A 17,669-nucleotide genomic window follows, 5' to 3' on the forward strand; every position below is an offset into this window, starting at 1 on the left:
TTATTAATCCTCCTATTATTCTAATACAATAAGGAAACGTTTGTTTCAAATAACCATCTTACACCCTCTAAAAATGAAAGTAAAAATGCTTATTCCCAAGTTTTTTAGAAGATGATCAGAAAATATTTTTCTAATATCCTTTATTCTAAAAAAAAACATTCTTATGTTTTCACAACTTTTTATTCTCATACTAATGGAGTGAGAAAGTTACATTTTGGTACAAATGTTGGAAGTTATTTTCTAACTTCACTGTAAATTCCATTTTATTTATTATTTTAAAACTTTAAAAATATTTTTAGGAATGTTAAAAGTTAATGAAACACATTTTTATATATTCCAAAGAATAATATTCATAACTATAATATTCTTGGGGATGTGATTTCCTGAAACGCAAGATGTTTTCGTAAAATAAACGCCTCTTAAGTATTGAATGTGTTTTATGCTTTTAAAATATTTAATATATTTATTATTTTATTTAATAATTTTTTTACAATATGGTATGAATATTTGTAAACACTACTCTATATTATCGATAATTTGGGTTTACACCCTTTTAAAAAATGGATTTAAAATGAATAATATAATTTATAATATAAGGTTTATGCTTTCTTATTGATATTTTTTTTTAAAAAAAAAATCTATTAAAATTTGATTGAGAAATAGTGACAAATGATCATATAGAAAGAGATAAACAGTTAAAACTTCAAAGTGTAAAATATACAAATATAAATAAAAAATGAGATTATTTTAATATATTTAAAAGATAAATTATTTTGCTATATGAAATATGTGCCCAAAAAAGAAATTTTTTGGATCAAAAGTAAAAAGAATCAAAATTTCAGCAAGATTTTCAACTTTTTTTTAATGATTTATATATTTGGTCGCCTTAATTAAAACAGGTTTGTGAAACTGTTCTATTACATGAGAGAGCTTTATTAGGATACAAAAATAATCAGCGTATCGAAAATACCTGAGTAATAACATTAATAAAGCTTGTTGGTATTTGCTTGGCACGAGTCATGTAGTTTAGAGAGAATAAAGAGTTTTGTTTGGATGGAATCGAATGATTTTTTGCCGTTAATTTAGAATTTATTATTATCATATGAATAGTAGAATGACGATACTTAGAAAGGGGAAAAAAAGAAAAATAAAAGTGAGAAACTTTCTATTCTAAGAATGTTAATTTACTTATGCATAAAAGATAAAGAACACAAATTTTAACTCGTACGTGGGGTCATGCTACCAACCTTTGGGGTTGGATACCCCAACCCAAGTAAAAAATTAGATAGGTTGTAATCAGCTTCATATAATATCAAGTAGCATTGTACCAGGAAAAAAAGAAGAGAAGAAGATAACTACACTTTATTATCTTCAAGAAATGTTTAATATATATATATATATATATTTAAAGAAACCATACTTTTATTTCAAACTTGTTTTTCAGGGAAGTTGAAAAAACATTATATTTGATATAAATAAAACTGTTACCAATCGTTCTTGATTTTATACGTAAGGATGTGTGTTTTACTTCTGTGATTACGAGTAATCGACAATTAATTTTATATATTCTAAATATTAAATTAAAATTAAAAAAGACACATAAAAAGAATTCTAAACAATCATATTATATATTTTGAGGTGACGTAAAGTTTTTAATTTTATTTCTAAAGATTTTAAGGTTAATAATAAATATTTAATTTTTTTATCAATAATATTAAAACCCAATACTCACTAAACAAAAATACCCTTAAAATATTTTTTTAATCGAGTCAACTAAAATATAATATAGATCCTCAATTATCAATTATAGTGCGATGCAATTTAATATATATATTTTTAGTAGAAATAGTTATTTAGCAGACGAAAAAAATAAAGATATGATGCAAGTGGAAGAAAAATACCAAAACTAGGCTGCAAGCAAGTAATAATTATCAAATAAATGGTCATCGTCAGATTTTGGAGTATTATAATACGGGGAAGTTGATCATTGATCAATAGTCGATAAAACGAGACATATATCATTTTCGGGTGTCCTACTCGTAGGACATAGGACAAAATTTGATGAGTAAATTAAAGGGTTTTTGGCACAACCAAAGATGACGCAATTAAAAAACTAATCTTCCTTAATTAATCCACAGCCCGAGATGATGAGTGTGATTAGCGAGACAAATTAATAATGAGAGGCTTTGGGGATATAAAAACCAAGGTAACGACGAAATATCGATAACAGAACGGAGCACCCAAAGAGGATAACATAACACCCAAACTAACTTTTCTGGGCTACAAAGTCATCACCCTTTCTGTCTCCTTTCTTTTTTTTTTTTTTTTTTTACCTCTCTTAATTTTATTTTATTTTTTTTCTCTCTCTCTCTCTCCAAACACTCCTTTTCTGACACACCGTCTACCTATCTGCACAAACTTTCCTTGTCTTTCCCTCTCAGTTTTGTCACTTTTCCCCCAAAACTTTCCTCCAAAGCTTTCGATTCTCTCTCTCGACCCGCACCGATCATGCTTCAAAGCTTGGTCCCCCGATCCCCTCGCACTTCAAACCCCAACGCTATGAAAACTAAGCGCGCCGTTGACGCCGGAGGCGATTCCCCCGCCGACGAACCTTCCTTCAAGCGGACCAACTTCTCCGGCGAGAAAACTACGGCCGAAGCTGAGGAGGAGCAAGCCTTCGATCCCGAGCCTCACGGCGGCGATTCCACCGGTCTCAAACTCCTCGGTCTGCTCCTCCAATGCGCGGAGTGCGTCGCCATGGACAACCTCGACTTCGCCAACGACCTCCTCCCGGAGATCGCGGAACTCTCTTCGCCGTACGGGACCTCGCCGGAGCGCGTCGGTGCGTACTTCGCCCAGGCGCTGCAGGCGCGCGTGGTGAGCTCCTGCATCGGCTCCTACTCTCCGCTGACCGCGAAATCGGTAACCCTAACTCAGTCGCAGAAAATCTTCAACGCGTTCCAATCCTACAACTCGGTGTCGCCACTGGTGAAGTTCTCGCACTTCACCGCGAACCAGGCGATCTTCCAGGCCTTAGACGGCGAGGATCGAGTCCACATCATCGACCTCGACATCATGCAAGGCCTCCAATGGCCAGGATTGTTTCACATCCTCGCCTCTCGCTCCAAAAAAATCCGCTCCGTGAGAATCACCGGATTCGGATCCTCCTCGGAGCTCCTCGACTCCACCGGCCGGAGACTCGCCGATTTTGCGAGCTCGCTCGGTCTTCCCTTCGAGTTCTTCCCCGTGGAAGGCAAAATCGGAAGCGTGACGGAACTGAGTCAACTCGGCGTTCGACCTAACGAGGCAATCGTGGTGCACTGGATGCACCACTGCTTATACGACATAACGGGGAGCGATTTAGGGACGTTGAGATTGCTGACTCAACTTCGGCCGAAACTGATAACGACCGTTGAGCAGGATCTAAGCCACGCAGGGAGCTTCCTGGCGCGGTTCGTGGAGGCCTTGCATTATTACAGCGCGTTGTTCGACGCGCTAGGGGATGGTTTGGGTGCGGACAGCCTGGAGAGGCACACGGTGGAGCAGCATCTGTTGGGCTGCGAGATCAGGAACATCGTGGCCGTGGGCGGGCCCAAGAGGACCGGCGAGGTTAAGTTGGAGAGGTGGGGGGATGAGTTGAAACGGGCCGGGTTTGGGCCCGTTTCGCTCAGGGGCAACCCGGCTGCACAAGCGAGCTTGTTGCTGGGAATGTTCCCTTGGAGAGGGTATACACTGGTCGAAGAGAATGGTTCCCTCAAGCTTGGTTGGAAGGATTTGTCTCTGTTGATCGCCTCCGCTTGGCAACCGTCAGATTTGATGATTACTTATCCTGATTGAAACTTTTATGAATCATTGCAACTATCAACTATGCTTTTGGAATTTATTTATTATTAATTGTTTAATTGATTCAGACTCAAATTGTTAGGGTTTTCTCCCATTAGATGGGAGAGGTTATGCAATATGGTATGAGATGATGGGGGGTTGTGTATAGTAATAAATTAATAATACCGATAATGATGTGGTTGTGGATACCAAACACCAGTCCTCATAGGTTCAATAAATAATGATAGTAGTAGTAGAATTAAGAAGGGAATGACGTTAGATCCACGTCCACTGGTTCCACTAGGCTACACACAAAGCCCAAGAATATTTCTACTTCTACTTCTACTAGTCAATTTCCTCATCGCCTTCTTGTGGAGAGAGTGAGAGTTCACCTTACAATTTTCTTGGTGGACCCAACTTTTTTTTTTTTATGTCTTCTCATGTTTAATGAATTGTTACTTATTTTAGCAAAAAAATGATGAAGAGTATTAGTAATCAATGCTAATTTTTTTGTTATTTTAGCTATAAAAAAATACCAGTAAAGGGCTGTTGCATATGTAGACAGTACTATAACATTTGAAATATGCTAAGACGAAATAATTTGGGAGAGGCCAGTATTAAGGTGTTCACTTGTTTCTGTTTGCATTTAGTTTCTATTAAATGATCTTTAAAAAAATTCTTTAAAATGAGAGATAAATTTTAGAAGATAAAATAAGAAAATTAATAATTGATATTATGAATAAAGATTTACATGCACGTCATAATTTATATATTTATTTAACTTTTAAATTTTATGATAACTTTTTAGTCAATAATTATTATAACTTATTTTATTTTAAAGAAGATTTCCTCAATTAAAGTTCATGCGGTGTTTGACGATATCTTGAACCAGATTGCTTTGGAAAGGGAATAACAAGATAAAAACCATTTTTTTTATAATCATTGAATGCATAAAAAGAAACTTGAATAATAAGAATGAAGGACTGACTACGAGCCCAAAAGATAATTATATAAAAAATTTAATTACAAATTAGTTATTTGTAACATTTTTTGACACGTAGTATTCTACGTAGTAAAATAAGTTTTAAAATAGAAAAATATTAATAAACACTTTCTAATACTATTATCTTTTTTTTTTATAATTTTCTTATTAGTAAATAAATTTATTAGTAATTATGACATTGTGGGTTTTATTCTTTATTATTAAGCTTTATTGATTTTGTAAATTTTGATAAATTTCAATCAAGAATTAAGTTTATTTTTGAAATAATATATTGTTAATATTTCTCAACCCATTTGCTTTGGTTGTAGTTGGCTAAACTACTCTAGCCAAAAGGAGGAATAAATTTACTTTTTGAAAAACTTCTTTTTAAAAAATAACTCAAAACATTATAATAAAAATAAAACGTAGTAACATAACAGAATGTTGTAAAAAAAAACATAATATAATATATTCTTAATACAAGTTACTATTATAAGTCGTCTGAGATACTTATTATATTACATATTTCTTTTATCAATCTCTTCCTACATGTAATAGATAATTTAATTAGGTCTAAAGGTGATATTATTATAAAAGTCAACCCAACACATGCTATGATTATGTGTCATCTCCATCACATCCTTAAACCCACCTTTATATCTATATTTCTCCGAAAGTTGGACAATCTTTCTTAACTATCCTTAAACCATAATTACTTCGTCAATTTTCAAAGAAATTCAACATCACACTTTTGATTTTTGAAGCCACGCCTTTGATAAAATCCAATTGCACCTCGAGCCATAGCAACTTCTCTAACAAACCGTTGCAGTGACCAGTGACCAACATTCAAGGAGCACTAGTAGTACTCAATTATGATCAAGTTATGCCAATGAAAGTCCAGTTTGATCTTCAATCTTTTTTATGTTAATGACTCAATGTAATTTTTTGGCATCTCAAGGAAAGTTATTTTTTTAATGTTAATTTTGTGTTCTCAACGAAGTGTGAACAAATTATCTACCTGAGATGGGACCCGACAAGTGTATTAACTCATTGCAAGTAATAAAAAGGATTAAATTCAAGTGTAATTTTCTAAGATCAAGTGTTTTGTAGCTCACAAAAACAATTCTAACAGGAATTATATATATATATATATATATATATATATATATATATATATATATATATATATATAAATTTGATCTGTTTGATGAAAATGGCAATTCAAATTAAATTAAAAAAAGGATTGTTTTTTTTAGGTATGAGAAAACATAAAATACAAGAGAAACTAATTTGATTCAAATGAGAAAATCATTAAGTTTCATTCAATTTCCTTTATAATTTCTAACACAGACATTTATTAATTTTGGTTTCTACTTTCTCTACTAAATTTTCTATTTTATTTAAATCACAACTCCTTTGACAATTAAACCTTTTGTTTTTTAAAATAAGAACCCCAAGTTCTTAGGTAAAATTAAAGTTTATGTAAAAAAAAAGTTCAAATTAAAAGAAAATACTTTCAGGGGTAGAAATCCCTAAAGGCAGAGAGAGTAGCCAACAACCATTCCTAGCTTAAGGAATTAAAAGGTTTATGTCTCTTAGTACATCTATAAAGGAAATTTTAATTCACAATATAGATCAACAATCATCTTAAAATTAATCAAGTCTTAAAATCGTTAAGCACAAAATATAAAGATCAAATTTTATTAATAATCCACGATAGATATCTAAGGATCGCATAAAAATTCACCTAAAGCTAGACAGAAAAAAAAAACAAATCAACTAAATCTCATAAAAAAAAAGGTTTATCTAGAGAAATATAAAATAAGAAAGGATAAAAGAAACCTCCACAGATCCTTGAAGAGACGTGAACATTTTTCTCTTTATTGTACTCAAAGAAATCTTGGAGAGAGGTAATGAGTGTCCAAATATCCCTATTTCTCCTTCTCTTAATCCTTTTATATATGGGTTTGATGTACAATATGGTGGGGGAAATCAATGCTTTAAACGCCATATTTTTGTGCATTTTGGACTATCTTTTTATTTATTTATATTTTATCAATCCATTAAAACTATTTTTTCTTTATAACTAAAATAAAAACACCAATATAAAAGAAAATAAATAGACATCCTAAATAAAGTTTAGAAAACAAGGTAGATAACATTCAAAACAAGTAACTTGGATTTCATTAAAAGTATCGAAACATTTTGACAATCCAAAGGATTATCAATCCCAAATAAGGCAATGCAGTTTATTACTCAAGCCAAGCAGTCAACTACTTTGGTGGCAGAATTCAAAGCATACTCTCTAGAAGAAAAAAAAAATCGACCAATTATTAGAAGATAATTGATTACTTTGATTCATAAGAGCATCCGAATGAATCAAAATAATTGATAATTTTTTTAAGTAGTTACTCTTGTGACTCACAAAACACCATATTTTGACTTGAAATCACATGTGAACCATTTCTAAATCATTTTTCATCAATAAAAAGTTATTTTCATGAACCATAAACATGACTTTGGACGGTTATTGCGTCAGAATTCGAATCCAGTCCCTTACCGGATAGTCCCATTTGGACCATAAACACGATTCAACCAATAAAAAACTTGAGTCATCATTGGTCTACGGAATTCTTTTTTGTAAATTTCTAAAGTACAGTAAATCCCATTTTTGTCACCTTTAGCTGGATCCAATCCAAAGAATAAGACAACCTTCTGCAGCCCAACAAATGATGTTAACCTCCCCAGTGTGGCCCAAAACTACAGCCTAGCGGAACAAGAAAACGACTCTGGCAACTCACAATAAAAAAACAACATAAAATCTCTTCTACAGTTCTACATACTATTATTTTATTGGAAAAGGGTAACAATCAATTTCTCGTTACGAAATTGTCTTTGTTCAACTCTTTTTGTAAATTTAAAGAAAATCTCATTTTTGGAACCATAGCCGGATCATTCCAGAGAATAAGACAACCTTATTCTTGGCCCAACCTATGATGCTAACTTCTATAATGGTTCGAAACTATATAGCCTAGCGGAACAAGAAAGTGATTCTCACGAGTCACAATAAAAAATAAACACAAACAATATAAAAAATAAAGACACAAACAAAATAGGCGATTGGGCTTCTGCTGTTGGACCTCAAAAGAGTGAAACAGAAAGATTCGGAGTTTTTTTTTTTTTTTTACTGAATTAAACCCATTTTACTTGTGTTTCTGGTTGGACGAATGGTGTTTGAAATGTTCCACAGCAAGTAACGTGGCCGAGGATAATTGTTTTAAAAAATTATAATTCTGCACTTTCTTCCATGACTAAAGCTTAGGTGTCAATTCAATTTGTCAAATGGCAGTGTTATTTACGAACTCATATTCCCTTTTATTGAAGGAACTGCTTTGTTGAACTGTTGTTAATGTTAACAAGTGTGGTTGAAGTTGAACGTGTCCAACTTGGAATAGTGCCAAAGCATTACTCTCAATTTACTTAAATTATCATTTTACAACACACAAAACATCCTAGCAAGTCCAGAGCATCAATTTCTGACTCAAGAGTGCAGGAGATCTTTTGTCCATTTCAGCCAACGAGTCTCATAAAAAAGGACAAAACCTCCACTTCTAACCAACTTTTTCCTTAATTTACAGCTTGTTTTTTTTCCTTTTCGCTTTTCAAATATTTTACGGCTATGTTATAAAAATAATTGATAAACTAACTTTAAGTTAAAGATTATTTTTAGCTAAAAATTGTTGGTAGAAAGTTGTTACATTAATTTATTAATTTGTTAGTATTTAAAATTAATCAATAAATATAAAATCTAAGGCTAAAACATTTCTCGAAAAATTGAAATAAATAATGTAATGTAATATGAAAGGATGTACTAAATTAGGAATTCATTTAAATAATGTGAATAAAAATATAATAAACTATAATTTCCAACGCTTCTTCAATTAAAATTCAAAGGAAAACGTCATAAGTAAGCGAGATTAACTCATTCCTCAAACGTCTTTATTTTGTTAAACAAGTATATTAACTAGTTAAATAAGTTATAAGTTAATTGAAGATTTGGAGTAATTGTAAGATAGATTCAATTAAAAGTAGGAAAGAAAATTCAAATAACAAAAAAAAAGGAGGACGTGAGATTTGAATGGTGGAGATTTTCACATGAGAGAACTCAAATGAAAACTTCGCCCAAGAGAATTCAATCTCATAAAAATGATAAAATAAATATATTTTTATATCCTTATAAATAATAATGAAAGATATAAAATATTGAAGCAATATAGTTCAAAAATTATAAAATCACTTTTTCCACCCAATTTTTTATTTTATAAAATCACTTTTTCTCCTTTCCAAAATTGTTTATATTACGCAGAAAATAAAAATAAAAAACATTTTGAGTCTTATTTTTCTTCTCGGTCGTTTTCTTTTTTATATTCTTTCTCCTTTCCTTGTATTCTTTCTTCAATCAGACAAACTGAAAATAGAAATTTTACTTTTGAACAATTCAATATTTTGATCCTGAATTAAGCGACCAAGTCGTGTTCTCCCTTTGGTGCCCATGTGGCCAATCTTCAATTCAACGTTCTGCATATGAAAATTTGAAATTTGGCTAATTGTTACCATTAGTCCGGGTGCAAAAAGTGATCAGAAATTGTAAATAATCATAATAATAATATAAATTTTAAATAATTTATCTAACCTATTAAAATCGGATTTATAATGAAAAGTTTAAATAATTTGCATAGTATAATCATAGTCTTTCGTCGAAATTTTTGATAAAGTTTATGGCGCAAAAATACCATAAACCCATCAACAAATTAATAGCATTTTTTTAAAATAGTCTTTTTTTTATATAGAAAATTCTCAGAAAGTTATATAAAAAATGTTGAATCAAATACATAAATTACAAAATTAAAAAAAAATGTTATTCGATCAGAATTCACAATTAAAAAAATAATCATAAAGTTTAATGTAGCAGAATGGCAAGTTGCCTAACTTCCCTTTAGGTAGAATAGTTTTGGTCGAATTTTTTCCAGATATATGTTGAACCATCAATGGAAATACCACGTGAAGCCAAAAATACTACGATCTGTCCTTTCCTTTCGAATGTCAACAAGCAAGCCTTTGACAATAATCAACCACAAAAATAACACTAATATGCAAAAAGCAAAAATGCATAATTTGAAAGAGAAAAATGGATCGTGATTCAAAGTAACTGATCCAGTTATAATGGAAACAAAGAAAATGCATAAACAATATAGGTTTTGTAAATCAAACACACCTAACGTAATATTTTACTCGCTAACACGAGGATATCATAGAAGTCTTTTTCATGTTGAAATTTATCCCCTTTGAAGAAGTCTACGCCACTCACCAATCAATGGTTCCAATTCCATCATCTCTTTCTTTTGCGCACCAGATTCCCTACAATTGAAAAGCAACTACAGGTTGGCGCAGTCACAATCCAACAATTTAAGATAACTTTATCTTATATGTTTATTAAATGTTTCATGATACAACATATAATTGTGAGGGTACAGTCAAAATAAATTCCAGCATAAATTGATATTTGTTCACCCACCCAAGCAACCATTGGATCAAAATGGAGTTGAGAAAAGAACGATGGAACACAGAACGAAACTTGAAGAGCAGGGAGACAGCAACGGGTAGTTTGAGTTTGGAATTGATGTTTGTATTACAATATTAAAGTACTCTTAATAAGATTACGATATTGGGACGATTATCAACCAATTTATACCTATTAACCTTTATACCATATTATGGCTAATAGACTAAAAAGTGTCACCAATCAGTTGGTAAGAGTTGTGCTCAAAGTAGCTTTGTCTCACAAAGATATTGTAGACGACATTATTTATTATTGTCCCAGAAGTAATTCATTCCATTAATGATAAAAACAGGATTTATGACCGTTAAAAGGCTTAATATGATGATACTCAAATAATAAGGTTTTTTGGATTGATTCTTCTCTTGTACTTTAAGTCTCTAACAATAGGAAATAAAATTATCCAATTCAACCCTCATTCACTCTTTACCCAGGAACAATTCAAAACTTTATTCATGAATAAATAAGAATGTACATAAGAGCATTTATTTATATCCTTTTAATCCAGATTTTCCTTCAATTACTGCTATTCCTATTTTAAGCAACCTATTCCTTACTTTTTTTCTTTTGTTTTTGACAGCTAATGACTAATTATCTTCTTAAAATAAAATGACAACTAACTTACTAATCAAGCCTCTAATTTCACTTATTACAAAGTCTTTCTGTAAAAAATGATAGGCATAATGAAAATTGATCGATGAAACTGTAATGTTATTATGAAATGCATTTCCCTCTCCTAGATGCAGTTATTGTGGCATTCATCGGAGAAACAATAAATGTATGTTGTCGTAGCAGATGCGTACACCTAGGGGATTCTTTATTAATTTATACAATTGTTGCATCAAGGTCTGTGGAAATCGGTTCAGCTATCCAAAGATTACCATAAACTCTCTCACCTATCTCAATTTGAAATTATCAATAATTGCCTTGATTTGTTCTGCCAAAGCTGGGGTCAATGTCTCAACAAGATAAAACTTAAGTTTTGTTTTCTAGGAATGTTGGGCAACCTTACAAGATGGAAATTAATCATGTCTTTTGTTAGAAAACATGGTTAAGAAGAGAGAATTGAAAGAAAAGTATAAAAATGAATTGAATAATGAAATAGGTAAATTTACAAGGAGTACAATAGGACTTATATAGTCAATCAGAGCATGCAACTAATTTTTTAAATGATGTAACTAATATGTAACTAACATTTTACATACATATAATGGCTTCCAACAAATAGAATATGACAATTTACTATTAATGGATCATGTTCGCGTGGAATCATCATATCATGAGACCATTATTCATGTTCTTCGGGACTGCAATCAGATTTATGGAAGTTGGATGCTCCTTGTATTGTGCCTCTCTTGTGAACCACATTAGGAGAAAGTCCTTTCTTTACTCTAATGTTAACTGGTGTCACACCTTGAGTGAAGGGAATGTGGATGTGGTAGTCTACGAGTAGCAGTAGATCGTTGACTCTGTTTCTGTAGTGGCTTACCTCTCTGGAGTTGCCTTTAGATGGGGTTGCTTTAGTTAGTTCAAATTCTTTGGGTTTTAGCCCCAAAATAACAATATTACGGTTAATAAAATTATTTATTCAAAAAATTGCCAACAAACACATCTGAAGATATAAGAATATGTTTGAATAAATGTTCACAAGCCTCAAAATTAAGTTTGCAAACTAATCTCAATCATTTCTTATGCATTGCTCCGTTGGATGTGCATTAAAATGGGTGTAGCAACATTTTTTACAACAACTCAATCATGCAGTAAATTATTTTTTAAACTTATTTTGAACGAAACTTTTATTAAATAAGTTTTCTTTTTAATTTTCATAATCTAAAATCTTTTTTTAAATAGTAATCAATTAAGTTTATAGTCATCATTCACCAGCATGTTATGGTGTAATTGGTAGATGTTCTGATAGTCACAAAGTCTCATCGTTTAAGAGTCTAAGATCACGGTTTGTTTATAAACATCATTTATCCTCAAGTCATTGATGTGTCTTTTGTAAGGATAAGATCGTGACAATTATCGAATACCTAAGCAGATAATACCTTAAATACGAGAGCTCCAACAATGCCACTTAAAGTCAGAACATTGACATTAAAAGAAGGATTTAGGTCACTCTTCTCCCTTAAATAAATTTCATTATTTAGAGAGATTAATCCTTAACTTTTAACTAAGAATACCTAATTAAAAAAATGTTTTTAGCCATTGATTTTAATAATTGAATTTACTTCTCCTCATTTACACTAATTGCATTTTACCAAAATTGATCTGATAGAAGTTTTTTGAAAACAAGGACATAACCTAACCGAACTGGATGTCTAAATTAGTGCATTAGGCACGTCCACGTCTAAGTAAAAAATTCTCCTTTTTGTACAACTCTTCTTGAAAACTACTTTGATATATTAATAGGATTTAGGCCACGTCCTCTATTTGGATTTTGGAGTTTAGTTCTTCATGGTATGTAAATTCGGCCTAACTAATTTCATTTCAAATTTAATGATTTCAATTCTAGAATTGAAGTGTTCCAAAATGACCTTAGGAAACAAGTTTTCTTTATTGCAAAGAAATATAAAAGGAACTGTGATCCTTAAATCTTAATGTCAAATGTTCATGGGCTGGAACAAGAGCAGAATGGCTATTAAAACAAATCTCCAAAAAGTGAATAGTGAAACTGCCGAATTGAATCTGCTGATGAATTTTACTTCTTGAACATTCATTGAAAGAGTGAAACATCTTCAAGGGACAGGGGTAAAGGGTTGACAACAAGTTCCAGCTAGACTGAACTTGATAGGAAAAAACATATATGTGCATGAAAACATGTCTAGTTAATTGAGTTAATATAATAAAAACGTTATTAATTACTAATTCACTGCATATACATTCCAAAATAAATAGGTAATATTGACTAATTAACTTGCAGTTGATATATTATATTTGAGTAATGATGCACATAGAGTGGAGTCAGTAGAAGTTTAGAATATTGGTGGGAGTAAAGTTTTGGAGCCAAGGACTATTCAACTGAGCCCAAAAGGTATCTTGGGTCCAATCCGAGAGCATAGGAAGCTGAAGGTCTGGCAGCTTCTCTTTCCCAAAGGGCATTTGAAGTGATGTGCCACAAGTGCTTTTGGTGTCTTTTAAGGTCAATTGGTTCGTTGTTTTTTCTTGTTTTGACACTACCATGTCTTCAGTTGTTTCAGACTCTTTCTTAAGAACATGCTGCAACAAGGGCAAGGGCACGTTTTGCTCTTCCTGTGGGCTGCTAAAGGACATGGTGTCCGTGGAGGAAGGAGGAGAAGCAGGGGAATTATCAACCATTTGCTTCTTCTCTCTCTCTTCCTCTAGTGCTGCCCTTTGCTCCAGCACTTTCAACGAAGTTGCCTTTCGATATATCTTGCATAACACGATTTCCTGTACCCAAATATCACAATCATTAAATGGTTTATTTATATTAACTACTTTTAGTACCATTAATTTGTAATGTAATGTTAACTACTTGGAATTTAAAGACATACATTAAGTTGCATATTTCTTAGCTTTATTGTGAATGGAACAAAGGGGTTCATAAAAAGACCAAAAGGGTCCACACTAAATGTATTCACATCCTAGCCGTACAGAAAGTAACTATCGTTCTCTTTTCTGTCTCTTCTTGGAAACTTCCTTCCCTATTATTAACGATACACTTGTACCTAGGAAAACTACTGGTATTTTGAAAGAAGTTAAAAGTAACGAAATAAACAAAGAAAAAATAGGATATACAGTTAAGATGTCCTCCAATAAAATATTACTCCGACATTTTATGTCAATTAAACTTATAAATAAATATACATACTAATTTAAAGAGTTTAACTTTTATGTTATGTTTAAATCATTTGCATGACTTTCAAGTAAAAGTCAACAAAATTATTCTAATTACTCAAATTTGAATGAGAAATTACTTGACGCGCAAAGGAAAGATGGGGACATGAATATGTGATATGAAATACTCGTGGCAGGAATCTAATTTTTTTCTCATCACAGCAGCCTAAAAAATAAAAAATAAAAATTGTAATAGTTGATTTGAGATAATAATATCATGTATATACCTTGGGTAGTTTGCAATTGTCAGGTAAACGGTACTCATTCATGACCCAATCGGTCTTGCATCCCCTAGGAGCTCTTCCCTGATAGAAAACCAGGGTCTTCCTTAACCCAATTATGCGCTTTGGATCAGATAAGGTAACTATTTTCCGGTCTGAACCGGTGGCTTTCCAGAACCCTTTTTCAGTGGTGCGGTTTGGCCTTCCACCGCTTCCATGTTTTTTGTCCCTTGGCACGAAGAAGTACCACTCTCTTTCCCCAACCTTTGCCAAACCTAAAATATATATGTAACATTGTCAAATTAATGTCCATGAATATATATATTATATTACATGCCATACCAATTAAGTGGCATGCACAAATCATAGACTAAAACAAAGACATGATTTGCTTTAACTAATTAAATTGATTGATTACCAGGCAAATCCCATGGATCATGCTGATAGATGTTGAGGAAACCAATAACATCGTAACGAAGTTTCTTGCCAACAACCATGTTTTTGAGATAGAAATCCAGAAGCTCTTCTTCAGTTGGGTGGAATCGGAACCCTGGAAGTGTAATTTCACCACTCATGTTGCTCATGTCTTCCATGGTTGCCATATTAATCATCAGTATGCTTGCTTATGATCACTACGTACTGTTTAGCTAGTGCTACTATGCACTTTACCTACTTTTTATTTTTCTGCGGAGGAACACAAAGTTAGTTGATATAAGATGAATATGTGACGTGAGGGTATTTATAAGGAATGGTTGGTTTCATAACTATGCTAAATTGATGATTTTATTTTTATTAAATATTTATGTTTGGGCTATGACTTGGTCGTGGAGGCATAGGGGCACAAAAGTCTCTGTAAGAAATCTTGAAAGAAAATGGATTTGTAATTACGACTCTGCAAATTATTACGAGATTTGTGTGGTGGGACCCACGCGGCTTGACAAAAAGTCTGCAGAGACTAAACTGTGGTGGGACATATAATTGTTATGGCTTGACCTGATTTTCTTTCGGTTTTGGACTTTTACTCGGAAATTCCTCTTACAAGATTCATGGCCATACTTTCTGTTCTTTAATTTCATCCATGTGGGCATGTAAAAAATGCACGGTACAAAAATTACCTTACCGTGAACTTGTTTTTAATGCATGTAAGGATTTTAAGGGAAGTTCACGAGAGATGAAGGTCTCAATCACCTGGAGATGGACGAGGAAGGGTTATGAGATTTGATATATGGCAGATTATGGTTAGTTTGTTTGTCTATGGCTTTACTAAGTACCTTGTAGCAAAGAAACAAGTTCGTATTATTTGCTAAATGACTTGGGCTCAAAATAAATGTATTTCTACATCGTCATTATTTCACTTACATGCCAAATGACTTAGCAAACGAGAAAATAACAACTTGCCAGACTCAACTCCAACCTCTCGAAAGTTCCTCACATATAAATACGTGCACACTCTTATTGGGTTCTTCAATGGAATAACTCCAAATAAAATACTGCAGCGTTAATTTAATGAAGCCTTAAATTTTTAATAAGCCTTAATGGAAGCCTTAACTCAAATGACTTTCTTAGAGAATACAATTTTTTCCTAAACATATCTTATGTAATATTTCTCAAAGTTTAGCCGTAATTAATTTTTTTTTACAGTGAGAATTTCAATCGTAGTTATTACTATATTTTATAGGATGTTATTAGTTCCTTTTACTAGACTGAATTCTTCAACAGCGATTAATTTGACTCATTAAAACAACTTCCGGTATATTACGCCCTTGGCAAAAGATGGATTATTAGTGTAGTAGAGTCTCAAATATTAAAAGGAGCTTCAATATTTGAAAATGTAGTCAAAATTTTGATTCTTTGGTGTGCGTCCAAATTTACAAGTTCAAGTATAACCCTTAGCTTGGATTCCAAATTCCGATGGAAGAATAACGACTCTCTTACACAGTCTTGCCAGCGAAGTAGGAAATATAATTAACCAGATTGACTGCAATTGCCAATTGCAATGCTTATAATCTCTAATTTTATTAAGAGTTGTGGTTGGAACAAATGCTTAAGAAGCATCTATCACCTATGAATTTGCAGGTGGTTAAATAACCACGGATGCCTAAAGATTTTTGTAGTCTTGTGTGATCTTTCTTTCTTTCTGGAATATATATAGATGAAATATAAAGATATGGAGTTGTTTGTGGTACTCATTTAGTAACAAAATTTAAAGTTAATAAGTTAAAGCTAAAAATTGCTTAAGTAATAAAAATAGAAATAAATGATATACAATGGTGAGACTCGTTTGAAATGTATAAAAAGTAAATGAGAAATATTAGAACGGAGATCCTGCGGACCCACGTGAATCATGATGGTAGCTAATTATTCCTTTTTTTAAACATCTCTCTTATTAATAAAGGAAATTAATTTTACATGTTTATATGATAAGAAGTAAATGATATTGCTTGTTAAAACAAAAGTAAAAGATCAAAAAAATTATAATATGCTAATAGATCAAAATGTGAAATTAATTATAAAAATTATTGAAAGATAATAAAATACTATTTTAATTATTTTTTATTTTCGGAATGGTTGAAAAAGATATGAGAGCCATAAATATTTAATTATTTATGTAGAAGGTAGTCATAATTAAAAAACAAGCGATAACAAAAATAAATGATTCTCATACAATTAAGAGAAATAGAAAGAAAAAAAGCTTAAAATTAATGTAATGAATAAATAATATTATTTTCGTAAATAGTATTATTTATTCATTACATCTAAAAAATAATAGTATAAATTATCATAAAAATTATTGCATATGTATGTATTACATATATATAAACAAATTATAACTTCTACTTTCATAAGATCTCTAAAATATATATCACTTTGTTATGTTTATGTCAAGACTTAATGATATTAGCAGGTTCTATGTCTACAAATTTTTTATGTTTAGGGGGAACTTGTTGCTTTTAATTATTATTATTTTTTTACTGCTGGGTGCTTATAAAGAATGTAGACTTTAGTATCTTTATTCATTGATAAACATGCATTCTTTGAGAAGGAAACTTCATTTTACATTCTTAAAACCACTTTTTTAATTAAAAGCCCAAATAAATAATCCCTTAAATAATATATACAATTTTCTAATATTAAATACTAAAAATTCTTGTAAGTTAGTTTTTAATTT

At 31.6% G+C, this 17,669-nt stretch overlaps 2 protein-coding genes across 2 annotated transcripts; one reads left to right on the forward strand and one right to left on the reverse strand.

Annotated features, from left to right (window-relative positions):
- Nucleotides 1–2,228: 2,228 nt before the first annotated feature.
- Nucleotides 2,229–4,321, forward strand: LOC114376127 (scarecrow-like protein 23). The gene has a single exon (XM_028334060.1). It carries the CDS (start codon nucleotides 2,509–2,511, stop codon nucleotides 3,835–3,837), a length of 1,329 nt encoding a protein of 442 aa, XP_028189861.1. The 5' UTR covers nucleotides 2,229–2,508; the 3' UTR covers nucleotides 3,838–4,321.
- Nucleotides 4,322–13,083: 8,762 nt separating this feature from the next.
- On the reverse strand, nucleotides 13,084–15,216 carry LOC114373034 (NAC domain-containing protein 22-like). Its single transcript, XM_028330588.1, has 3 exons — nucleotides 14,919–15,216; nucleotides 14,507–14,775; nucleotides 13,084–13,832 (listed from the first exon to the last, which is right to left on the reverse strand). Exons 1-3 carry the CDS (start codon nucleotides 15,109–15,111, stop codon nucleotides 13,386–13,388), a joined length of 909 nt encoding a protein of 302 aa, XP_028186389.1. The 5' UTR covers nucleotides 15,112–15,216; the 3' UTR covers nucleotides 13,084–13,385.
- Nucleotides 15,217–17,669: the final 2,453 nt, after the last annotated feature.

The sequence above is a fragment of the Glycine soja genome, chromosome 11 (genome assembly GCF_004193775.1).
Source record: "Glycine soja cultivar W05 chromosome 11, ASM419377v2, whole genome shotgun sequence".
NCBI lineage: Eukaryota > Viridiplantae > Streptophyta > Magnoliopsida > Fabales > Fabaceae > Glycine > Glycine soja.